The sequence below is a fragment of the Onychostoma macrolepis genome, chromosome 09, assembly GCF_012432095.1.
Source record: "Onychostoma macrolepis isolate SWU-2019 chromosome 09, ASM1243209v1, whole genome shotgun sequence".
NCBI lineage: Eukaryota > Metazoa > Chordata > Actinopteri > Cypriniformes > Cyprinidae > Onychostoma > Onychostoma macrolepis.
This window is the reverse complement of record NC_081163.1, coordinates 9159819-9187791: the sequence shown is the minus strand read 5'-3', so window position 1 is coordinate 9187791 and position 27973 is coordinate 9159819. Positions and strand designations below refer to the sequence as shown.

The 27973-nt window shown below is 35.4% G+C and overlaps 1 protein-coding gene across 1 annotated transcript; it reads left to right on the top strand.

The window, feature by feature from the left end:
- Positions 1-16: 16 nt before the first annotated feature.
- Positions 17-27733, top strand: hibch (3-hydroxyisobutyryl-CoA hydrolase). Its single transcript, XM_058787690.1, has 14 exons — positions 17-174; positions 734-776; positions 1102-1233; positions 1317-1401; positions 2823-2903; positions 3016-3068; positions 11672-11750; positions 17577-17722; positions 19509-19595; positions 21104-21162; positions 23292-23373; positions 25486-25605; positions 25765-25798; positions 26561-27733. The coding sequence occupies exons 1-14, from the start codon at positions 143-145 to the stop codon at positions 26674-26676; spliced, it is 1149 nt and encodes a 382-aa protein (XP_058643673.1). The 5' UTR covers positions 17-142; the 3' UTR covers positions 26677-27733.
- The last annotated feature ends 240 nt before the right edge of the window (positions 27734-27973 follow it).

Sequence of the window (27973 nt, the reverse complement as noted above, 5' to 3'; positions counted from 1 at the left end):
GGGCAGTGTCGGGACTGTTGTGATACATCGCGAGATTTCCTCGATGGTGTCGCGCTACCATGACATCTTGAAGCAGAGCGACAGGGTAAAACCTCTGTGTGTACAGTGATCCAGAACATCAGCTGAAGTCTGAGTTTTAGCCATGTCATTAATAATCTTAACATCTGCTCACAGGTGAGTGTTCCTCAAGTGCCACAGGTTTGATGTTATCATGGAGTCGTTATGCGTATTGACTCCAGAATTGAATTATTGCTTGCAATTTGATGTGTAGGACATCTGCAGACAGTGCAACATAGGTCTCTTTTCCAAAAAAGAATGAATGAGGTAAAGTTTGGACAATATACAATAGCCAATAAAGGAATCTGTCGTTTACATGTTTGCGTAAATCGAACCCAGCAAAACATGTTTGTAAAGATTTTAGAAAACGTATAGAAACAAACTACACTTTTGTGTGTGTGTGTGTGTGTGTGTGTGTGTGTGTGTGTGTGTGTGTGTGTGTGTGTGTGTGTGTATATATATATATATATATATATATATATATATGTATATATATGTATGTATGTATGTATGTATGTATAAGGGAATGTTGTGTATTACTCCATAATAAAAGAGATAAATATAAATAAATAAACATAATCTACTGTATATTCAAAATACCAGCAATATGTATAACAGTTTGATGATAAACTCAACAAAAAAACAGTAACACCATCTTTGATTTTATCCCATACAGATTACGATCAATCTGCAGATTGCAGAGAATACAAGGACACATGGTAAGTTTGAGCTTTAAGCAGGGATCATTTTTCAGCTAGTCAAGAGTATGGACACATTTAATCAAATGTATGATCATTTTCATTTAATTTTTTATGACCCTAAAAACCTTTTGGCCTGGTGTCTCTTATATAATGCTTGAAATAATTTGTCTTTTTTTCATTTGATGTATTGTGCTTAAATGCCTGAAATTATTAAAACTGCAACTTTATTTAAAAAAACATTTAAAAGAATATATATAAACCTTGACTTGTGTTGTTATAAGATTGTATTAATTCTACATGTTTCTCCCATTGAATATTGTTTTATTACTGTCTCCCATTTCAGATGTCGAGTAAAGCTGGGTCTGAAGTTCTGTTTGAGAAAGTTGGGAATGCAGGAGTCATCACACTAAACAGACCCAAAGCTCTCAATGCTCTGAATCTCACCATGATCAGACACATCTACCCTCAGCTCAAGGTTAGAGGAGACTGGAAACCTGGAAACCAACTTCATATGAAAATTTCTGACTGTTAACCTGTTTTAATCATTGTGTTTTGTAGAAATGGGACAAAGACTCTGACACAGATCTAGTGATCATTAAAGGGGCAGGGGAGAAGGCATTCTGTGCTGGTGGGGATATCAGAGGTATTTATGTAAGATAATCATACAGTTTGGTTTTTCATTCACTCTTAAGGCCGGGACACACCAAGCCGACTTCAAAGAACTAGCAGCAATGAAAGCAGATGGTGTTGTCGGCATTGTCGAACCAAAAAGCTGTGCTCGTACACACTGCACAGACTACAGCCGATGGCAAACTAACATGTGCGTTCTGCGCATGCGTGAGAGGAATTAACTGTCTATTTGAGCAGCTATCAATAGTATATATTCGTCATTCAAAAGGAGAAACCGAAACAAAGATATACAAGATAAATGCAGATATACGAAACGTAAACAAAGCAGCGCTTGCTTACCATTTTGACTATCAGTAACGTTGATAACTTTAATCATTTTAAGCGGCTCATGTTGTTATGAAAACATTCGTATTAGAATGATTGGGAAAGATCACGTAACATTTAACCCTTGCGCATCAATAAAAAAAACACAGGTCCATAGTGGACAAAAATGGTCATACAAATTTGAAGCTTGGGAGCACAGACTTAAGTTTGGTCTCGTTTTAAAGAAGACCCATGGCAGATTATTGTTGTAGTAAATAAAATTGTGTTCCAAAGTTGTATTCCAAATTTGAGGTTGATATCTAAAAATGATGCCAGCAAAACTCTGCTGGTGCACACAGTGGTTGGATTTGTGATTTGCAGTAGAGTTTCTCTCTCTCAAATATTACAAGAACACACACACACACAATTTTTTTTATGACACACATACAAACCACACTCTGACATCCATACCAACACACCCACACAATTATAGTTGCATTATTCATCCAATTGGCTCTATAATATGCAGAAGCAAAAAAACAGGTATAAAGCGAGTATTTGCTTTATAGACCAAACCTGAAAAAATGGCACCATCTGGTAAAAAAAAAAAAAAAATTAATTTTAAAGCCTTGCCAACAGAATGAAAGCCTATTAACAAAAATTGCATCATTTTTCAGTTAAACGGCACTGCGATTAAAAATAGCAGTTTTAATGGGTTTCAATGGGGACATTTTTGTCCAAAAGGTCCTGAGAGGAACAATTTTTGTACCTAGTGCAAAATAGATTTATTAAAGGAAATGGGGGTGAAATAGTAAAATTCCAATAAAAATACACACCTGTGCCAAAATGAATGCAGCTGCCAATAACACAGGCAAAATGATCAAACATTTACATGTTCGTTTTCATCACTTTCGCTGTAATTCTCGGACACTAAACTGAACATCCAATCAGAGTTCTCCCTTTCGCCGATGGCCCCGACGCAACTGTGCGATGAGAGCCGAGTAAAACACACCAAACAAACTAGCCCGACCGTCGGCTTGGTGCGTCCCGGCCTTTAAATGGATCTATGCATTGATAATGCAGTCAAACAGATCTGGCATTCACACAGAAATGCAAAAAATATTTTCCCAGCTGTCACAGAAGCTGGAAAAGCAGGCGATTCTCTCGCTCAAGACTTCTTCCGTGAGGAATATATTCTTAACAACACTATTGGTATGTTTTCTCACCTCTGTTGCCATTTTTGAGGATTGATGAACAGATTTTTTAAATAATTTTTTTATTAATCAATTACTTTTTTTTTTTTTTAAATTTGAACTCTTTTTAGGTACATATCAGAAACCATATGTGGCTCTAATTGATGGAATTACAATGGGAGGAGTAAGTATTGATCTAAAATTGTAATCTTGCTGCACAAGTTCACCAGCAGATGGTGCTGTCTGTCCTAATTTAGCAGAATATGGCATTAAAGGAACCAGAGGGCCAGAGGCGATGTGGGCCAGCTTGTCTTGTGTTTACAAAATGTAAAAATAAATGAGAGACAAAGTGTCCTGCTTTATATAAAACAATACATATAACCGTACCATTCTTTTCATTGTGTCACTTAGAATTTGTCCAAAAACAGTAGGACTCTCATTGCCACTGGCTTCATGCATAATGAACAGTCTAGGTGTTTTCATTTGTAAACATATGCATGAAAATCATACATTATATGTTATTATACTGTATGTATTTTTAGTGCAATTGTCAATATCTTGCAGTCATGTTTGACCATATGAGCTGCAAGCCAGTTGTGACACACTATTATGAGTCATAAACCCCTCTTTTAATCCTCTTAATTTCTGTCCTGCGCTGTGTATTTTATCCAGTAGATGTCAGCAGTGAGCTGATCTTGCACACTATCTTTTGATTTCTTATGAATCAGTTCTCAAGTGTCCTCCCATTGGTAGGCTATGGATTTGTATTTGAGTAAAACTTTGTTTATATTCTTGTTGCACATTACATGTAGGCCTTAAAGTCATTCATTTAATAATTAATTACAGTTGCAGTTAGAGATGCATCACAAATAATTATGGATTCAAAAAATGTATACTCAAAATTATAAATGACAAACAATTCTGCTTCAGTCGGGAGGTGCCTAAAATTCCTTTTAATTCTTAAAGGAATAGTTTACTCAAAGAAAATGTTTCATCCTCAGGCCATCCGAGATGTAGCTGAGTTTGTTTCTTCATCAGAACAGATTTGGAGAAATTTAGCATTACATCACTTGCTCATCAATGGATCCTTTGTAGTGAATGGGTGCCGTCAGAACAGCTGAATAAAACATCACAATGATCCACAAGCAATCCACATGACTCCAGTCCATCAATTATTATCCTGAGAAGTGAAAAGCTGCATGTTTGTAAAAAAAAAGAAATCCATCATTAAGCTGTTTTAACTTTAAACCGTCACTTCTGACCAAAATACCAAAAAAAAGGGGGAAAAGTCCATAATTGTTTAGAACTGTTTTTGCTTGATCTGTGCATATTTCTGATTCAGATGAGACAACTTTTTCCCTGGAGATAGCAATATTATGGATAGAGGACTTGTCTTTGGTTTAAAGTTAAAAAAAACGTCTTGATGGATTTGTTTATTACACACACATATGCATTAATTAATGGACTGGAGTCACGTGGATTACTTTTAGGTTATTATTGTTTGAACACTCATTCCGACGGCACCCATTCACTGCGAAGGATTCATAGGTGAGCAAGTGATGTAGTTCTAAATTTCTCCAAATCTGTTCTGATGGTCAAACAAACTCTACTACATCTTGGATGCCGTAAGGGTGGGTACATTTTCAGCAATTTCTTTCATTTTTGGGTGAATTATTCCTTTGAAAAAAACATATTAACCTGTACTAACTTTAGCGGTTAACTGTAAATATATTTGAAACCCTCTTTTACTAACACAACAGAGCATTTGAAATATTACGGTCTTCGTAGATTCATGAGGTTCTGGCAGTAGGAGAGCAATGCCCCACGGTGGAATCTGTCAGCTCCTGGTGTTTAATTGATCAGGGATTCTGTCAAGGTCGAGGTGCGCTGATTCGGCTGTGCATCCTTTGGTCTGAGCCGTTTGATGCATAGCTGCTGCGTGATATGTTTCAGCTGAGGACTCTGAACTGAATGGAATGACCATGCCGGTTCACTGAGCGTGTTCTGACCTCAGATGTCTCTAAGGTTTAGAAATGGATTTTTCCATTTGCTCAGATATTTGAGAAAAAGAAATGGGCAGTAGCTGCAGAATCACAGATAATGTTATTACAGCGTTTGCAAGGCAGCACTGCATTATTCCACTACTACTTCTTCCTCTTCATCTTTTTTCGGCACATTTCTTGAAGAGATTGTTTACTCAAAAACCATTTTTATTATTTACTCATCCTCATGTTCCAAACCTGTATGCTAGTTAGTTAAATGGGATATATATTTTTAAATGATTTTAAGTGGCTCTTTTACATAGAAAAAAAAATTTCTATTGCGTGTAGATTAATGGATATGATCACAATGAGCTATAGTTGTATTTTTTTTTTTTAGTTGATTTATTTCTTTTATTAGTCTCCATTATGTTAAATATTTGTAGTTGTTATTAACTTTATATTTTTGTAAATAAATTTAAAATAAAACCTTTGAAATCTCCTGCTGACCTGGGTTGATTATTCAAAATGTAACTGCTAGCAAAGTTTGTAAACATTATTTGCATAGTTTTTTGTGATTGGTTCTATTTATTTGCATACTAAATTGTATTTGTTGTCTTCAGATGTAGTTGTTGCATCAACGATTGGGGTTAGTACTTTTTTTTTTTTTTAAGAAATTGATACTTTGATTCAGCAAGGACACATTAAAAATGATCAACAGTGACAGACAAGACATTTATAAATACATTTTCATTTTCAACATTGATAATATAAAGAAATGTTAATCCAGTTTTAACACCCTGAAGTGTCTGAGTTCCTCTCATACTTATTCTAAAGCAGCTTTCCAGAATCCCTGTTTAGAGATGTAAGAAAGACATAATAGTCCTATCAATATAAATAGCAGTAGATTATCCAATAAATCACCATGAACATCAGAATGATTTTCTCCAGTGGTCCAGCTGAATCTCTGTTTATGGAACACATTTAGTAATGGAAGAAATATGCAATCACTCATGAGAGGCGTAACATCATATCTCACACCTGCAGTGTATCAGTCGGTGGCTGAGTGTGATCTATGAGCATCTCTTTGATCCCTCACACAGGCCTGTCAGGGGGTGGCTGCGCCGCACCTTTAATACCTTCCTGACCGTCACTCCTTATCAGCTATTCCTGTTTTTTTTTCTTCTGCATATTTGCAGCTTTTGTAAGAATGTCCTCTGTTTGCTTTGATCGTATAGTCAACATTTGTGGATCACCATAACGATGGTCTTTTGGACCCCACTGAATTGCTTGTGCGGCTGTGTTTAGTCTTTTGGGATTTTGAGTTCATTTCCAGTCACAGCATGCAAAACTACTTTGGACCTTGCAACGAATATGGGCAGCAGGATGTGACACCACACTCTTGGGCATCTTTTATGAATAAATGATAAATTATAAATGACAAATAATAATAAATTCAGTGTTACGGATTTGGGTAGAGCAGTTAGATATAGGCCAGATCCACTCCAGATTTAAATAAAATCATCAAACACACACACAAATGATCTAGGGCTGCAACTAACGATTATTTTAATAATTGATTAATCTGTCGATTATTTTTTCGATTAATCGATGAATTGGATTTTTTTTTTTTTAAAGAAGGGAAAAAAAGCATTCATTTCCAACCCTTTATTCAAAAACAGAACTAAAATCTTTAGAAAGTGCACAAACATGTTGCTCCTTGAACATCCGTGAGCTGTTATAATAATAATAAAATAAAATAAAAATGGACTAACACAAAAAACATACACATGTATGCTTTACATCTGCCAAATATATAGACTTTTTTTTTAAATAAAGTGCCACCTGAGCTGCCAGAACAATAAATAATTTATAAAAAATAAAGAACAATACAAATCAGAAAATTTAAGAGGATTTGTTTGAATGTCAGAACTTGTTCTCTACACTACACTGCAGATGCACACTCTCAGATGCACACACTCGCAGACGCACACACTCACAAACTCTCACACTGACACACACACACACACACACTCTCTCTCTCTCAAGTTCACTTGAAGCTTATTCATTAAATTATTACCATCATTGTAGTAAGTGCAAGGTTCATTTATACACCACATTTAAACACAGCTTAAGATGACCAAGTGCTATAAAAGAACTTTAAAATTAAATTAAAAAGTACAACACACACAAATATATTTGTCACTAATAACCTATATGGGACAAAGCACAGAATATACACTGCAAAAAATGCTTTTCTGACTTAGTAGTTTTGTCCTGTTTTCAGTCCAAATATCTAAAAAATCTTAAATCAAGATACATTTACTAGACACATGAAATAGCAAAAGAAATTATGTCTTGTTTTCTGAAAAATTAAGTGATTGTTTGCTTAAAACATTATCTGCCAATGGGGTAAGAAAAATAATCTTAATGAGATATAATCTCAAACAGAAGTTTTAAGCATCACTTAATTTTCTCATGCCATTTTTCTTGTCTAGTAATCTTGATTTAAGATTTTTTTAGATATTTGGACTGGAAACGAGACAAAATTACTAAGTAAGAAAAGCTTTTATTGCAGTGTAGCTAATAGCTATACATGACAACAGATTGAAAAATGAATGGTCCAAAAAAGGCGAGTGAATAAAAACGTGTCTTTAGTCTTGCAATGCAATTGCGTTGCGAAAAAGCGGAGATCTGTCTCCAGGCTGTGCGCGGCGCGTCCATCTGAACGGAGGCGGGGTGAAGGTACGAGGTTTCGCTGAGAGCTTGATGATCCAATGGCGTTACGAAGTTTTACTGACAAGCTCTTTTTAATGCTTATCATTAGTTAACTATTTTTTAAAACCCTCTGATTTAAAATAATAATAACTCAAGTTTGGATAATTTTTCGCAGCACCTGAATGGGCTAGGGTATGGCAACTGCCACACTCTGCCATACGGAAACGCCGCCCCTGCTCCCGTGTCATGCCATGCCGCTTTTGCATATTTTGCAGTTAACACACTTTTTCTGTTTATTTAGTGTGAAATGCTCCCACACCTTGGATGACTTGGGTCGCACGGATTTCTCTGCCTCCGCCATGTATATTTCCTCTACCTCCGCTCGTTTTTATTTTTTATTTTTTATTTTTGCTCCGCCCTGTCTATGAGGCGCCGAACTCTGCTAGCATCAGTGCGCGAGAGAGACCGAGTGTGTTCACTCCGCTCCGCGCTCAACTAAATTTTTTTATTTTTTATTATTATTATTATTTTAAACAATCAAACGTCTCCGCGTCGCGCGACACAACGAATCGATTATGAAATTCGTTGCCAACTCTTTTAGTAATCGATTTTTATCGATTTAATCGATTCGTTGTTGCAGCCCTAAAATGATCTTTCGTATGACCTCTGCCAAGTTAATTTTGACCATCTCGTTTATGTAATGAAAATCACGCCTTTAGTGATTCAGTAGCTTGATGCTCACCATATGGTAAATCATAATTAAGCAGAGCCACAGGACAGATGCAGTTATACAGAGGACCGGAAAGAGAAGGGCATCTGTTATATAAAAAGACCGCTTGAATGCTACTAGCTACACAGAACTGGTGCATTGTTGCATTTTGAAATATGTAGACCACAATTCATAATGTAACTTTGTTTTCTCTGTAGTGGACATGTTGTCTTCTAATTATGTATGTTTTCGGTCTTATTGGGCATAAAAGTTACATTACCATTCAAAGGTTTTTGGGGGGGTTGGCGCATTTATTGGTAAAGTAAAAACTATATTTTGAAATATTATTACAGTCTAAAATAGCTGATTTATATGTGAATATATTGTAAAATGGAATTTATTCCTGTGATCAAAGCTAAATTTATAGCAGCCATTACTCAAGTCTTCAGTGTCACATGATCCTTCAGAAATCATTCTAATACACTGATTTGCTGCTCAAGGAATTCTTATTATTATCAATGTGGACAAAAAATTGTACAGCTTATTATTTTTGTGGATTTTTAAAAAATAATTTGATGTCACCTTTATTTCTACAGTGCTTTATATAACACACATTGTGTCAAAGCAGCTTTACAGAGATACAGAAAAATAAATGTGTAGAAGCTTCAAAACAACATTTATTGTAAAGCAGAAATCTTTATAAATGGCTGATCAACTTAATGCATCCTTGTTGAATAAAAGTTTTAATTAAAAAAATAAATAAATAAACCCCAAACCTTTGAACTGTGGTGTATGACCATTTGAACTAGATGTTAATAAAAAAATGTTTTAAATCTTACCTGTGGCTGTGTATGTTTAAGCTTGACTGTTTCTCTTTTAAGTTAACAGGAACCTTTTAGAAATTTCCACCTCTGGCATTTTTAGATTGAGTGGTTTGCCAAGAACCTGATAAAGTTGTTTGCCTTCATTTGGGATATCTATGATGAAACGTTCCAGAGTGCTTTCATATTAGAAATCCACCAGATTAAAGATGGTCTTTAAACATTTTTGACTAAATTTATGTTCCATATTAGTCTCCTAAAGAGTAGATGCTTGTGTTTTTGATAGGTACTGTTTTCCATCCTGGAGCTGATTCTTAAATTTAGAAGCTGGCTGCAAGTTTTCGGTCTGATTCCAGCCAAACATTTTGGAGAATCGATGAGAGTTTCCACCGCTTCTAGGTGAATGATTTGATGCCTCCAGCTACAACATGTGCTTCCCGTTTGACTCAGAATACTTAAGTTGCCACATGAAAATGCTGTTACCAAACTATTCAGTTTGCTCTGACTCTGTGATAGTTTGGATGGTTGTTCTCACTTTATCGTAATCACCCTAATGAGTTGTCATGTAGGGGACACATGTACTGCTCTGATCACAACATGCTTCTCAAATCCCCCAGGAGAAGATGATTATTGTCTCTAAATGAGCAGCCCGTTGAGAACACAGCCCCCAGTTGGTTTCGTAATAACTGATTTTATTATGTGTATTTTGTTTAACTAGATGAGTCCATGTCAGTCATGCTCACATCAGTTAAATATATTGAAGCGATTAAGACGATGATGCTGTCTTCTACTCATCTTTTTTATGACAGAATCAGGTTGAGTTTTGCAGTGGCGACAATGGAAAAAGTTGTAGACGAATCAAGTTTTCAAATTTTGCACTTCCTGATGTTTATTTCAGAAGTTGTTTCTAATTTTTGAGGATAGTTTATCTAAAGAGCAAGATGGCTAATGGTTTATATAATGCTATTATCGTTCAAATGAATAATTTTATTCAGCAAGGATTTATTCAACTGATCAAAAGTCACAGTAAAGACATTTTAAATATTACAATAGATTTCTGTGTCATATAAATGCTGTTCTTTTGAACTCTTAAAATTCTGTTTTAAAAAATGATCTTGGGTTCCACAAAAATATTAAGCAGCAGAACTGTTTTCAACATTGAAAATAATAAGGAATGTTTTTAAGCAGCAAATCAGCACATTAGATTGATGATATTTGGCCAGAATTAATCAGTTATTAGTGCTAAAAGACCTGATAACCATTCAGCTGTAATGCACCAAGAGTATCAGCTGTCTGCTAGGGTTGCTGTGTTGTTGTTGTGCCACGTGTACCATTTGTTTCTTATCCTACACGGTTTGTGAACAAGCTGTGAAGTTTCAGAGCATATAAAAATACGGTGTGCCGTACATCAGTGACTGTTTGTTATTCCATTCCTGCGTCTGCTGCTTAGGCGATGCTGTCGTGATTTAGGGTCTCAAACACTGCTAAATCATCAAACCTGGTGTTGGTGCTTCACTATGGCAACAGTGCTTAGGGAGAGGCTTAAGTTCTGACACTGTGCATATGGTTCACCATGATCCAAATGAACTTTGTCCACACTTTTTCTTTTTTCACATAAATCATATACCTAACATGACAATTTATAGTAACCATAGGCTGTCATTTTTAAAACATCACAGTTTCCACTGAGATATTAAGCAGCACAACTGTTTTCAACATTGATAATAGTAAGAAATGTTTATTGTGCACCAGATCATATTAGAGTGAAAGATCATGTGACACTGAAGACATTACAAGAAGTAATGGCTGCGGAAAATTGCCATCACAGGCATAAATTACATTTTAAAATGTATTAAAATAGAAAACTATTACTTTAAATTGTAATGATATATCACAATGTTAACATGTTTACAGTGTTTTTGATCAAATAAATGCAGCCTTGGTGAGCATAAGAGACGTTTTTTTCAAAAAACATAAAAAAAAAAAAAAAAATCAAGCAAACCCCAAACTTTTGAATGGTAGTGTATGTCTCAAAGAGAGCTATATGACTGTAATATAGCATATGTGACCCTGGACCACAAAACCAGTCTTAAGTCGCTGGGGTATATTTGTAGCAATAGCCAAAAATACATTGTATGGGTCAAAATGATTGATTTTTCTTTTTTATGCCAAAAATCATTAGGATATTAAGTAAAGATCATGTTCCACGAAGATATTTTGTAAATTTCCTACCGTAAATATATCAAAACTTCATTTTTGATTAGTAATATGCATTGCTAAGAACTTCATTTGCCAAATATTGTCTGACCCTAACAAACCATACATCAATGGAAAGCTTATTTATTCAGCTTTCATATGATGTATAAATCTCAATTTCGCAAAATTTATGACTGGTTTTGTGGATTATATGGAGTTATATGGACTTGAAATAGGAGGATGAATAATGAATTTTCATTTTTGGGTGAACTGCTCCTGTACTTGAACCCTCATTCTACGGCTCTCTCCATCTGTGAACATTGTACCCAGTTATTGATCTGTACTCTTTTCTCTCTCCCTGCAGGGTGTGGGTCTTTCAGTTCATGGACGGTTTCGTGTGGCCACTGAGAAGACACTGTTTGCCATGCCAGAGACGGGCATTGGTAAGAGGCAGCTTGTGTTCCTCTCTCTCCCTGAGGGCTGTAACTGGGTTATAATCTGAGATTTCATTAATAATGCAAGATGACTTTGGTTTCACAGAAATCAATAGTACTTTATCCCAAAATATGGATGTGAAAAGTAAATGTAAAGCATACCATTTGCCAAAAAAGAAAGAGTAGTTTTGACATATCAATTTAAAGGAATAGTTCGGCCAAAATTTGCTGAAAATTTACTCACCCTCAGGCCATCCAAGATGTAGATGAGTTTGTTTCTCCATCCAAAGAGATTTAGAGAAATGTAGCATTGCATCACTAACTCACACCAAATGGATCCTCTGCAGTGAATGGGTGCCGCCAGAATGAGAGCAATCTATTTTTTTTCCTGGGGTCCACTTATAATTACAGTAAGGTTTTTTCACAAATATTACTTGTTTGATATATCAAATCTTGACCAGCCAAAGTACAAGCAGATCAGTGTGAGATGACACAGCACACATTTTTTATACTAAAAACAACCCTGTGTGATCTGTTTTCTTCTAAAATCATTGCCTGGCCCAAAGACCTCTCCAAAGCAATCTTTCAGAGCAGATTGTTCAGATCAGTTTTATGTGGAAACAGAGTTGAGAGATGGTGTGGATTGAAGCACCTGTCTGATGCTTGTGGTCTCTGAATGAGCGGCATGCTAAAACGCTCCACAGACAGCGTCAATCTCCCTTTTGCTCATGGAAGGAATTTTGGCAATGCCGACAGCATCCGATCAATCTGCCGCTGATATGTAAGTGGGTGGGTCTCGTTCCAACCGTGGAGCCAACAGATGATTCGTGCACTGCAGTATGTAGATTTAATTTCGTAACCTCTCATCTGATCTAGGTGGACAGCTCAGTTCGTAGTGACATTAATTGTGTTGGGGAACAACGTATAAAAACAGAGTACAAGCAAAGATTTTTGGCACTCTCAGTATTACAAGCCATTGTTATTGCAAAAATTTCTTGCAGATGCAACTTGCTTTGGTAATTAGTTTTTTTTAAGCATGACAGTTAACACTACTGAACATTTGGGATCTTTACGATTTTGACATGTTTTTTAACATTTATGCTCACCAAAAAAAAAAAATACAGTAAAATTAGTAATATTATGAAATATTACAATTTTTAAATAACAGTTTTCTGTTTTAATATTGTTTAAAAAGGAATTTATTTGTGATAGAAAAGCTGAATTTTCAGCAGCCATTACAGTCTTCAGTGTCACACGATCGTTAAGAAATCATTCCGATTTAATGCTTAAGAAACATTTCTTATTATGAATGTTGAAAACAATGACTTAGCGTAATATTTTTGTGAAAACAGTGATACATTTTCTCTACGATTCTTTGACAAATAGAAAGTTCAAAAGAACACTTTATTTGAAACAAAAATCTTTTGTGACTTTTAATCGTTTTTTTACTTTCACTTTTGACTAATGCTTATTTGCAGAATTAAAAGTATTCATTTCCTAAAATTAGTTAACAGTTATTCCACTGCTGATGTTTTTAGAGAAACTGAGCTTGTCATAAACTTTAAAGTCTGTCATCACTTACTCATCCTGAAAATACGTGGTTAGACATGAAGGTGAGAAAATGAAGACAAAAAGTTCATTTTTGGGTCCAAAGTGAATGTTTCCACATTCATCTTTCATAAACATCCTCTCATAATACATCCATGTGTGCTGCATCTCGTTTTTATTGCACATGCTTTAAATTTTTCATGCTTCTTTTCATTCCACGTTCTAATCACACCCTGTGAATGGTATGTCTGGAGCCTCGATGCGGTATAAATCAGATTGTCTGTGATGAATACTTTGCCCTTGTCCCTATCACATGCTCCTACACATGTAGGCAGAAGTCTGCCTCGGCTATTGTAATTCATTCTGGACTCTTAATGAGAGGGCTTTACAGCATTTCCTCCTGTTGTACAGCGTCCTTCAGCTCTTGCAAGCCTTGGGCGAAGACTCCCTGCGGAACTGTCAGAGTGGCAGGAAGTAGTGCTAATCACGATCTGTGACACATCTGTTGAGCGTCTGTGCACGTGTGTGTGTGTGTGTGTGTGTGTGTGTGTGTGTGTGTGTGAGTATTTGATTGAGTGAATGCACAGTGTCTGTGCAATCACCCGCTAATTCCATTAAGAGCCGGTGTCTCTCAACCCCAGATGAATGAATAATCCTCTTTGGGTTTGCACTTGTTTTAATGGTTTATTCTGCAGTAAGGTGGCCAGACTCATGAGTCTTGTAGCCGGATACTTCCTTATAGTTCTTCTTCTTTGACATGAGGTGGTTAAACAAATATGTGTGCATGGAATTTGCTCTACAATTCAGCTATTGATTAAAAAATGGCCTATTAAATTTTTTATTGTATTATTTATTGCATATGAGACTCCAGTCATATAAGCAGCATAATCTGCATAAATAATTATTTTAAACAGGTTTCAATATATGTTTGCCAATTTGCTATTTGAACAAACACATCCCAGACATCCCTCCCCAGACTCACACCATTGGTAGAGCTAATGTTTCTGTCTACAGTAGAATTAAAATGTGCACTCATTGTTTTTCCCCACATTCATTTTACACATAAATTAGTACCATTTAAAAATATTTTTAGGATGAATAACATTCCAGATGAGCCAAGATATTCTTTTTAAAAACATGTTTGTTTGTTTGTTTTGTTTTTCAGATGAGACTCTAGCAGTGTTATTTTGATATACTAGTTTTTGAAAATATATTGAATTAGATTTTATGTTTTGTTTTCAATTTAATTTCAGCAATTTTGTTGTTTTGTCATTTTTATTAGTTTTATTTTAATTAGTTTTTTTATTCATTTTAATTTATTTAGTTTGTTCTTTAGTTCTTCTTTTAGCACTATGAAAATAAGAAATGTTGTCTCAGCAGAATTATTTTTTTTATATATATATGATTTTAATAATACTTCTTTTTTTTCAGTACCAAAAAAATTTTTTTTTAATTTTTTTTTTTTTTTTTATGATTTTTAGTTTTAGCTAACAATAACAACCCTGGACTCGGCAGCAAAATAAAAGTTTCTATATAAATAATGATTGATTAACTACGACGGCGTTTTAGTGCCTCGTTAAAAAATAACAAAGAATCTAAGATTACGAGATTAAAGTCGTAATATTTCGAGAATAAAGTCGAAATGTTTTTCGAGAATAAAGTCGAAATGTTTCGGACATTTAAATCGTAGAAATTAAAGTTATAATATTTTGAGAGTATAGCCTATATTGCGCATGCAAATGGCCCGCGTTGAGAGCACCGGGAGAAGTTGCCAGGACACTGGAATTGATTTGAATATTGTTGCGTCCAAGCGACCGCATCATCTTACTGGGATGTCAATTTTAAGTACTCGCAGAAACAGCTTAATATCAATAATATGATATTTATTAACAAACTGAACAGGAACAACTGTTTATCGTAACATCAGCTCACACACTCAATCGACATTCCTTTGGGGGGCGCTGTAGCTCTCTTATTTAACCCTTTTTTAATACACTAAAAATATATGTGGGATTATTAGCAGAAATCATACCATGTGTCATACTCGCGGGGACAGTATGCTTGGAAATAATATTTCATGTCTTCCATTGCATTCATTATTTGTAGTGCGCCAGCCACACAATAGCAATAGCTTAAGCTTTGTGCTTTTAATATAAAACAAAGTCTCAGCTTTCAAAATCAGTTTTATAACGAAACACAAATTATGTGTCTTACAATTCACATTATTGTGAAAATTCCACCACCTACTCCGCAAAAACGTCCCAAACTTTCATTGCTCACACAGCCTGTTTAATTAAACAGCAATAAAACGTTCTAAAGGTTGAAGTGGACTCAAATTTGTTAACATACGTTATATTGTTGTCTTTTCTGCTGTAAACGTTAAGTGACTATTCACAAACTGTTTTATTCATGGTATGCTGTAAATGAGGACATAATATTTAACGTCTTCCATTCATTATTTGTTGCACGCCAGTAAACCAGTAATCGCAACAATTTTGTGCTTTGTTGCTTTTACACACAGCTCAGCTTTCAAATTCTGCCAGTTTTATAACGAAATACAAATTATAAATGTGTTTTTGCTATTTATTTCAAGTTTATAGCAAGATATAAATTGAAGGAACATCATAAGGCATAAAAAACCATACCATTGTTTGAGCCGCTGTTACTATGTGGGGTCTCTCAAACAAACCATGTTTTAATAGTGTTTACACTTTTCTGGGAAAGAAGTATAGTGCTGGGAGTCTTGTGCAGTTTTAAAGTGGTTTAAAAAACTGATATATTTTTTTTTTTCATGTATGCTATAAATGCTTCAGGCTAAGTGGGATTCCGGAAGGAAAACACCACAAGCAGCATGGTAGCAGTAGCCTTGAGCCATTTGTGCTGAGCTGTGGTATTCGCCCATGGTGGCACCTTCTCTGACAATGTGCCAGCCATCTGTGCGCCGAAAATGCCCCCACGCCTGCAACCTGGTTCCACCCCTTCACCCCCTTCTGCTGATGGATTATTTGCTATTTGAGTCTTAAAACTATGCCAGCCATGAGACAAAGCCACTGTGTGAATGGCAAGCGTAATCTGCATTTATGATATTACATTTGCCTCCTGGAATCAGGTCAGGGGACCTAATCGTGTCCTGCATTATTCAGAATTGTACCTCATGCTGGGTGTGTGTGAGGGGGGTGATGTTATTTTTCTCAGCCCTTGCTACTAAAAAAAAAAGCACATCAGGTTAATAAGATTGTAGCGCCACACTATGCCATTTCATAACCACATCCTGCAGACTGAAAAATGCATTTGCTTACTGTTTATGCTAGGGTTTTACAAACTGCAACAAACCTTGCAGGTGCCTCAAAATAAATAGTGTAAAAATAGTTTATAGTTTTTTATTCGCATCTTTTGACTTTAGTGTAATAAAACATCCAACTACTTGATTTTTGAAGCAACATTATAATGTTTTCTTTATAATGTCATGTCTACTACTTTTTCTACATAGTATAAATGGTCTGTATATATTGAAATATACAGCACCCTTTATACTTTACAAAGAGCGTCCCTTGAGATTTGAATATTTGTCAGGTCTTTGGCATAAAAAAAAAAAAAAATTAATTCCCCTGCTTTATGTGACCATTAAATAGCTCATATAATCAAGGTCATTTATTCAAGTATTTCCTCAGTCTCAGTTTTAATATTACTTATGAAATCACTTAAGCAATTCTAATAATTCCCTAAAAAGCCGATTTATACTCCTGTGGCCAGAAAATAATCTTTTTTCGTGTGTAAAGAGCATTTAAAGTCATGTCTCATTGGTTCAGTACAATCTTAAGTTGAAGGACGACAGTATAGCATAAACACAGCAGATGCAGAGTGTCACTACAGTGAATAAATCTTATTAAGAGAGGCAAGAACTAATCGTTATGGATTGAAATACATTGCCAAATTGTTTGTTCAGTGACCTTGAGTTCGTAATTACTTTTTCTGTATTCATTTTCTCAATAAGGATTTAAATTAATTCTTCAATAAAGAAGCCTTGAACCAACCCACCCAGCTCTGAATTACAGTACATTTGATTCAGTGCAAAACAGTGTTTGAAAATATGAAAAAAGTATGACTTTACTAAAAGTAAATCAACTAGTCATCCCATGAAGCATTGCAATCAATTAATTAATATAATATATATAAAATTTTTGGTGGGTATTTTTCATTGGAGAAAATGATTGGGATTTTTGTGTCCAGATTTTTACTTTATGTCATGCTTTAAATGGCTTTTGTTTTGTGTGTTTGTTTCTATAGGTCTGTTCCCTGATGTTGGTGGTGGCTACTTCCTGCCTAGACTTCAAAGCAAACTAGGCCTCTTTCTTGCCCTGACCGGGTTCCGCCTCAAAGGGAGAGATGTTCAGAGGGTCGGGGTGGCTACTCACTTTGTGCAGTCGGACAAGGTAATGTATATAGAGATTGACCAATATACTGGCAAGTTTATCAGGCAATATTTGGCCATTTTGAGGTTAAATTTAGTCTGTTTCAGTTTGTTCTGTTTCTTCATGTCATTCCAGACAGACTGGACGATGATGAGATCAGATCTCTGTGTGGAGCACTGGCTGTTGTCAGACTCCTTGTGCAAACACAAATCTCACTGGATTATTACAATTAACGGCAAAATGAATGTTTGGAAGTGTGAACTGATATTTCCTACTGACACACTACAGCAAAAGATAGAAATAACTGACTTAAAACCATTTTTTAGCTGGTGAAAATACTAGTGTTCTAATAATTTTGGCCACCACTGTTAAACTTGTAGTTTATTCTATATATTTTTATATAATTTATAGCATTATAGCATTATTATACACACATATTGGATATACTGAATGCGATTTTCACACGTTATGCAATGTTTTCACATCCAGCTACTGGTTAGAACAGTGTTAAGAAGAAGCTATTAAGATTATAGAACAGTTTTAAGACAATTTCAAAAGGATGAAACTCAAATTCAAGGTAACGGTGACTGGAAGGGAGCTGTGCTGGTGCTGGCCTCCTGGGATTTTGGGCTGCAGTTCTTGCATTTGATGCTGAAATGAGAGAAGTTAGTGAAAGGAGAGGACTTAGTCAGCGTTTCTCAGGCTTTCCAGCAAGTGTTCGGCAGCAGGGGGCGACCGAGCCCTGACACTATGTCCAGTTCATGTGCCAGAGGTGAAAATGAGGACCAGGGCTTGGCACTGCTGGAGAGAAGGGCATGCAAGCCTACGCATGCACGCACACACACACACATCCTTTGGCCAAGGACAGACGACCAGCAGGATCTGGCGTACACACTACACACAGAAGTGACTTGTGATAAAAATAACCACAAAAGGGCTCTGAGGACAGGGCGTTAGTTTGTGCCACAAAACTAGTTGTGAGCTGATTCAATTTGTTTTATGAGCAATGTAAAACAACTCTGACAATTATATACTGAGTTAGCCTGTATTATCATTCATTATCACCACGAGTCAGGGAAATTTTAAAATTGTGATTTTCAGTTAAGAGCAAACAAAAAATAATGCAAAAACATGGGATTTCTGTAATGATTAATCGAGTAGACATTCTTTCTGAGTCCAATCTCTGTAAAAAGTAAAAATAAAAATATGTGGAAGAAATTCATTTTTCCAACATTTGGGAACCTGATGGGAGAATAAAATGCCATTCTTCCTTTTATATCCTGGTGTAATGCATTCTATTCAGTATGTTAGTATAGTGAGTTTGTTCCAAACCAGCCTTAGAAAGAATAGTGGTTTGCAAATCCCTATGAGAAAATGCAGTGAAAATTTGAAAATATCCATGCAATTAGGAGTTTCATATGAGGGTGAAAAAGTCCCTTGTGCAAATTTTTTGTGCTGATGACACTAAAAGTTTTTAAAATAACTTCTATGTTAGCAGTGGATGTATCTGTGGATAGTGGACCTGTTTTTGCATGCAAACTTTAGCTGATGTGACCTTTATACGCAATGTTGGGAGCACACTTGTGGTCCCTAAAAGGCTGTCCTGGTAAGCAGCACACTATGTTTTGGATCAGAGCTGTTTTATGTTGTTTCACTGTGCCCCAACAGTTACCATCAGGAAACACCTTGTAAAAATTCCTGTTGTAAACAACACGTTCTCTTCTCTGCTTTTTAGTATCTGATTTAGACCCACTAGATTGTTTCGACCTGTGATGTTGAGAATTTTAACATTTGTCTCTCCTGTCAGATTGCATCTCTTGAGAAGGATCTTGTTGATCTGAAGTCTCCATCTAACAGTGATGTGGCCCAGCTGCTGGATTCTTATCAGGAACAGGTATGTGGCAAAAACAGACGTGACTTTTTTGTGTCACATTCTGTCATTATTTACCCACCATGTGTTTTTCCAAACCCGTATGAATTTCTTTCCTGTGTCAAACACAAAAGAAGGTTAAAAAGTGTTGGTGTCCAAATTACATTGCATCTCATTGACAAAAAAAAAGAGTCATAAACTTACCATAACACCAACTTTCAAAAGTTTGGGGTCGGCAGTTTTTTTTAATTAATACTTTTCTTCAGCACAGATTCATTAAAAAAGTGTTACGAAAAATGTAATATATAAATAATATGTAATTTTAATAACTATATCTTTATTGTTATTACTATTATTATATAATTTAGAAAAATGTGATAAGAACCTATGGACCCTGGTTTCAGCGAGCTATAATGAACATGAAGTTCGTTTGATTGAGAGTATTCCCAAGACTGTCCAAATGCTCAAAGTCTTCTCTGCTGTATTTTACTATATTCATTATACTCATTATGACTTTATGATCGTTATGACTATGGTATGGATTTATGGCCATCGGTGTTTAATGCTGTGAAGTTGAGTGTGTTGAACAGGAGTGTCTAAGTGAAGATTGTGACTCATACAGTCTTTACGTCACAAAGCTTTCCAGAAATCCTTGGGAAGGAGGGACTGATAACACACGGCTTTCAGGCTCCGGACAAACAGCCCTCTTTTGAGCATTTCTTTTATTTTATTCTCTTTTAATATCAACAAATCTTGATATTAGCCTAATTTAAAATAAAATAAAATAACTACTGAATTATTTAGCGGTAGTCTTTGCATTATGATATGGCACTAATGATGTTATTTATGTCTGGCAATGCTCCTGCTTCAAAGAGAGTTTTATCTACAGCAGCTGTCACTAAACCATAAAACCATACACTTATCACATTTGTTCATCAAGGTTGCACTTTAAAGTCTGTAGATTGTTTGATACTAAAGATTAGATAGTGTGTATTCAGACCTTAGCACATAAGGGAGGAATATTGACACTTTCATTCTGTTTTCAGAGTGCTAATAGAGAATCTATGACATGGAATCACAATTCAGTGACAATGTATTGAAATAGAGAGATCCGTGTCTCTGTATCTCCAGAGAAAGCATAAAATGAAATGTCACTGGGATTCATGCCACAGCTTTTAAGCATTAGGAGGGTGTAAATTAGTTCGACCAGCAGTACACTCCTACACAGAAGATGAAATGATAAATGGCTTGAATCTGAAACAGTCAGTCAACAGTGCACTAGTTTATCTTATATACAGTAGGCTCCCCCACACACACCCCACACACACAGGCACTACCAGTCAAAAGTTTGGAATGTTTTCGAAAGATGGTTCTTATGCTTATTCTTCAGCTTGGTGTCTGACAGGACAAAAATGGCCTCACACATACTCACACACAGACAGTTGAGGATTGTAGCTGTCTGGGTTGAAATACAGCCCTGTAAATGTGCTTCAGCTGGTGTTTAAACACAGACTGCTGTTATGTCTCCTCAGAGCAGTCTGGATGCTGAGAAACCTTTCGTGTTGCAAGAACAGACAGAGGCCATCGACAGGTAAACCTAAACGCTCTTCTCTCATTGCTTTATTGTTATATGCCTAACCCAGAATAGAATGAAACTAAAGCTCTCCCTTGAAATGGAAACCTAACCTTTGGTTAGGTGTTCGATTTTAAGTATAATTTTCAGTCTGATATTGCTTTTGAAATGACCATGTATGGTTGGTGATGCTTGCTGAAGTCAATTGACCCTTCGCAAAGACCTGCCCGCCTTCATTACTGTTGATTACCACACACTTCATTACCACATGTTCTCACGCAGTGAAAAATACATCATGGAGCAAAGAGGAGACTGACAACGCGCGCCGACAGACAAGACGGAGCAGGTTAATTTATACATCAAACAAAGTAGCAGCTTCTAAATTTTGTTATTTTGTAAGAAATTCAAACAATAAATGCCGTTTTGTGGCTCTTTAATGTGTTGTTACAGATCGCTGTAGTGCCTCAGTTCAAGCGGCACGTGAACCGATCATCTCTTCCTCTTTACTAGTTATAGCATGAAATAAACATTAACAGCTGAAAGATGTCGTTACACACTATTTTTCAAGTTCAAGTCCACTGATGTTAATCTAATCTCCTGTCTGGTTTGTTTATCGGACAAAAATGGCAGATTCTGCATTATGATTGTTCAGATCGCCTGTCAGTCAAACTCCCTGCGAAGTGACAATTTACACCTTTTTGAAGAACAAGGTTTCATGTGCTTTAAAACATTCATTACACTTGCCCTACTTCCAGTGTAAGTGCACTACATGTTTTTCTTCTGTTTTAACAACCGAGTCATTATCAAACATTTAGCTATAATTAAACATAAGTGTGAATATTTTCATACTTTATTTTTTTATTATTTGGTTCACCAGTGCATTTCAATTCTTTCTTATGAGATTCTGGATCAATCCACAATAATTCATAATCAGAATTGTAGGTAAACTGTTGATAATTCAGTTTACTGAAAAAGCATACAGAGAACAAAACTTCATTGATACAAAATATGTCATTTAAATGCCTATACTGTGCAATTTGTTTTTGATGTACACTACCTATTTTCATCACTCGATCCTTCAGAAATCATTCTAAAATACCGATTTGGTGATTACTAAACATTTTTATCATTAACAGTGTTGAAAACAGCAGTACTGCTTAATATTTTGTGAAATCCATGATGCTACTGTTCAGCAAGAGCGCACCAAATTGATCAAATTTGACCAAGTGGTACTTCTTTGCTACTTCACAAGTGATGCTTCTTTTTTTCAGGATTCTTTGAGGAATAAAGAGTTCAGAAGAACAGCATTTATTTGAAATAGAAACCTTTTATATCATTATAAATGTCTTTACCATTACTTTTGATCAATTTAATGCATATTTACTAAACAAAAATTAGAATTTCCTTCCAAAAAAAAAAAACTGTGATAACCACAAACTTTTGAACGGTAGTGTATGTTTTTAGCTGTATCTCTCCCAGCCCCAGTATAAATCAGCATTGTATTTAACCTGTAATATTTAAGTGCGAATGGCAGTGGCACAATAATTGTGTATTTGCATACTGTGGCAATGACAGTGTGGTAACTAACTGTGACTCTAAATCATCTGCAGGAGCAGTGTTGGCCTAAAATCAGTAGACTTAACGCTTTTGAAACCGATCAGTTGCACTTCTGGGTTTGTGTCTGTTTCACTGGATAAGCTTTAGACACCAGCCTTCAGGTGCTGGTAAAACTTGGAAGCTTCCAGCAATTTATGGCACTCTGAAAGGCCCGTAATTCCATGTGCAGGGAAAAAGTTGGGTTTGTTGATCAAAGGCCTGAAATGATCAGACTGATAAACATTGGACATGCTCCAAAACTCAGTTTCCACCATGACCAGAGCGTTTGAGCATTTAGTGGAACAAACTGCCGTGAGCCTATACACCCCTTGTTTACCTGTTTTTGTGGCGTTTGACTCTGCATTGCATATGAGCCTTACATAACTTCAGTTGATGCTGCACTAAACTGCTGTCCCAGGATTAAATTGGATGACTAATTTGGCTCGACTGCTTGAGCATGATGCAGAAAAACTTCCACAGATGGGGTTTGCATACGTGTTTGTGTTTTCAGGACTGGCCCTGTAATTTTTGTTATTGTTCTATTGTTTCAGGCTCTTTTCAGCTGGAAGTGTGGAGGAGATCATGGAGAACCTCAAGAAAGATGGCTCTGCTTTTGCACTCAAACAGACTGAGGTGCGTTCAGGGATAGTGATTAAGCTTCTTTTTTTTTTTTTAATTACCCAAAAGTGAAAATTGTTGTGATTAACAATTTCAGTCTTGTCCTCACACAAAGCTACTTATGACTTCTATATAGTGTAGCCTATGCTTTTTGTTTAGATATTTCTGTTGTTGTTGTTTTTTATCACTTTTACAACCCTAGTCCTCATTCACATCCTTGAATATGACCTTAATGGCCCTTTTGTGAATTACAAAAAAAAAAAAAAAAAAATTGATACAGGTTTAGGACGATATGAGGTGAATACATTATGACAGTATTTTTATATTTCACTTTTTGGATGAATTATTCCATTAATTAGCAGAGCAAGTTAACATGCAGGTAAACTCAGAAAAGATTTATATGATTACAAAATATATTGTGAATAAATGACGTTTTTTTCTTTTACTTTTTATTCATTAAAGAATCCTGAAAAAAGTATCAAGTTCCAATAAAAATATTATGCAGCACAGCATTGATAATAAATAAGCACATTAGAATGATTTTTGAAGAATCATGTGAAACTGAAGACTAGTAATGGCTGATGAAATTTCAGCTTTGCCACCACAAGAATAAATTATTTTTTAAAGTATATTCAAATAGAAAACTCTTATTTTAAATTGTAATATTATATCACAATATTACGTTTACTGTATTTTTGTTCAAATAAATGCAGCCTTGATGAGCACGAGACTTTAAAAAAACTATTTCTGATCCCCACCTTTTGAATAGTATAGTGTAAACACAAATCAAATTAATATCAAGCAGATAGTATTTCAAATATCATTTTGCTTTGTTTATATAAAAAAGTACAATTATATTTTATACTTTGTCCCTGCGTTAACGCGAGCTGTTTATTCATTCTAACTCCGAAGTGTATAAGTGGTTTTTATGAACCTCATAAAATGACTTGGCAATAGGGAAGGTCGTAGCGAGGTTTGGTTTATTGTTCTTCATACAGGAGTGTGTTTCCATGTCCTGCTCCTGCAGCTGGGTAAAGCGTGTGATGGTTTCTGGAATATTTGGCGAGAGAAACAGAATGAGTGCATATGGCTTCTCATTTGAGGTCTGCATGCTCTCTGCTGCATGCAAACCCTCTCTTCTATTGCGTAATGGGCCCTGAATCATATTATACCTCATTAGTATTTCAAAGCCATTCTGTTTTTCCTCCCATAGCACTACTTTGTCATGCATCACTTTGTTTAGAGTGAGCTGTAGAAAGGAAATTGATGTTTGACATAGTGACGTTTTATTGTTGAATATTTACAGTTGCTGTTGCTCCGTATATGTGTGGACTATAATTTTTTTGAGTGAAATTCTGTTTCCTGCTTTTGTCCTTTCATGACCTAAACAAAGTTGCAATATAAATAATACCAATACCTCATTATACTGTATTATACAGAGTGACAGTGATTATAAACAGAACATGCCGTTTGAATCGAATGTGAGGTTTTATGACCAAACAGGTCATGTAAGGTTCTCTCTAAACACAAGGCTGTTTATGGACTGGTCCTCTGCTCATGCGAGGCCTCTTTTTATCAACAGTACACTTGGCCATTACCCTTGTATAACCTCCCTGTTTGTACATTTTGGTTATGTGTGGACGGTTTGACGTCTTCCCCACCTCACATCATTTTATTTTTATGTTTTGTTTTTGAATTTATTGATTAATTCATAGATTGGGAGATATTCAACAGTTCAAAGAAAATTTTTAAATGACAATTTTGTTCACCCAAAACAACACATTTCTACAGCTTCTGTTCATTTTTGTGAAAAATTCAGCGAAAGTCCATCCATCCACTGTTTTATAAGTCTTTCAATGTCATTGAAATCAAATCTAAAACTAAAACTCAAAATTTAAAATGAAACTAAAATCATAATTTTAACTGCTCAGTCTATTTAAAAAAAAAAAAAAACTTAAATTGCATTTTTCAATCCATTTTTGTTACTGCCACACAAATTGATATAATCTCTGTTGGCTTTCATGTTGTAAAATAAAAAGATTATACTTTGTTGATACAGTCAGATATTTAAATTGCTATTTATTTATTGTCAGTATTAAATTTGGGCTTTTGTATTGGATTTTACAGACTCTGTCCAAAATGTCCCCAACCTCACTGAAGTTAACTTTCAGGCAGATTCAGGAAGGAGCGAGAATGAGTTTGCAGGAGGTGTTGGTGATGGAGTATAGACTCAGTCAGGCCTGTATGGTATGTAATGCAATTCTCTGTAAATGCAGTGCTTTATCATTTCATTACCCAAATCAAATCAGCTTAAAGCTGTGTTGGCACATTTTTCACATTACAGTTATTCATTTAGGGGACATATTTGTGTAATTTGTGTCATGAGTTTTTACTTTTGCTTTGCAGAGAGGCCACGATTTTTATGAGGGAGTCAGAGCAGGTAAGATGCACATTTTCTTCAAAAATTCACATATTAGTTCCTATTGATAAAGTGTATCAAATTAGATGTTGGCGTTAAAGAGTTGGTGAATATGTAACCTTGAAGAGTCATTTTCTCTTTGTCTTATTTAAATTCAAAGACATTCAAAATTTTGTCATTTAAAGCAATTTAGGAAGTATAGTGTTCTGCTGCAATAATCCATAAAATGAAGTTTGTAATTTATTAAATTTTACATTTACACGTTACATACACATTTCTGTAAAATTTGAGCATTGATCTAATATATCTGGAAATATCCCGTATGATGTGTCTATTCTAGTATGTTTATGGTTAATTCATATTTTTGTTAAAACTACATTGGAGATGACTGGTTTCTTTGAATTACATTCCATTTTAAATTTAATTTACAACTCCACGTCCTGTTTACTTCCTTAGTTAAATTCAAATTCAGGAACTCAACTGAAATTTTAAAGTCATTATTTTTAAAATTCTGAATGCATATGGGGGGGGGGGGGAATGTGAGAAGTTAAATTACACGTCTGTACATTGTTGATGTTAAGAATGATATAATGTCTGTTAATGGTAATTATAAAGAGTTTTTATTATGAATTTTTTATTTTATTTTTACCTAAAATGAATGTGCTTCTGCACTCTGCCGTTTTCTTAGCCAGGTCCACTCACCTAACCAGTTTTTTTTCCAGAACAACCCCAGAGAGAAGTCAGTGCATAGCTGACAGATTTTCCCCCCTCTCTACTTTGCAGTGCTAATCGATAAAGACCAGAGTCCAAAGTGGAAACCTTCTACCCTGTCTGGGGTCTCAGAGCAGGCTATAGAAGAATGTTTCAGCTCTCTGGGTGAAAGAGATCTCAAACTATAGAAACTCCCCTCAAAAATCCTGTAAGTTGCTTTCACAAACCTCTCAAATTTATCAAAGAAATCTGCATTGTTATTTCTGTCAGAATAGCTTACGAATGCAAAAATAATCCTGCTGCTTACAGCTAAAGCAAACGTTCCTCTGAGACTTCTGCACAGATCCACTGATCCTTGTGATGAAATGAACAATGCTAGTTTCTTGAGGAAATTCAGAGGTTTGGGGCGTTTTCTTTGTGCCATTCCACTGAGAAATGGCATTTAGAGTAAGCTAACTATTGAGAGCAGCCTAGTCATATTTTAAAGGTAAAGTTCATCCATAAATGAAAATTGTGTCATTTTCGCAACTGTATGTGTTGTGTAATTTACTCAACTTTAATCTTAGAATGCAGGTCTTTCCCACTAACTTAAAATCAAAGAGATTCTACAGATATTCCAGTTTTGAGTTCAAAACAGTTAAAAGTTGCGAAAATAATGACATAATTTCTGTTTTTGGGTGAACTATAGGACAATATGAATTTACAGCACACCTGTCAGGGTGAATTTTATGCTGGGAATCATATTTTGCATACTTCATTCTTAAAAATGTGTTTTTTCATCTATACTGTGTAATCATTTGTGTAAACCCCTGTGGAAAGAAAATGGCAGGCACTCATTTTTGCACATGCTGCAATCCGTGATTAATCCTGACAACCTTAACACATACCCTGGCCACGATTCAGTATGTGGGATTAAAGTATTGTCATGTGATGCATAATATGACTGCCATTAGTGTGTTTACTACACAAGCGGTTCCACTGGCCTAGAATAGAGAGTATCAAGCCTTTGACAGAATAAATCGGAATGATTTTGAAACAACCGTGATGCCTTGAATTCAAATTATTTGCTTCTTCTCTTCTTTGCTCATATAACCAGGATGTTCATAAAAGGTGTGTGACCTATATTTGTGCTAAAACAAAACAAAATGATTGTATTGTATCTCTGTTTTTGATTTTCATGGTAAATACGGCATAAAATTTCAGTGTGCCCACAGTGCATCTCAATAAAAACAACAGTGCAAAATATCTTCTGTATTTATTGTGAAGTAATTAGCAAATTGCCTGACAGACTCAATAGCATGGCAGCAGACCAGTTAATCTACTTATTAGTGGTGTTTGTTAAAGCATTGCCCATACTAAGGGTTAGGGATTTAAACAAGTAGTAAAGTCTGGCACTCGAGTTGTTCCACATTGTGCTACAGTATGGACATGAAAGATTAACTTTTTGAAGCAATCAGCTTTATGATTTTCACTTGGTGGGTAATA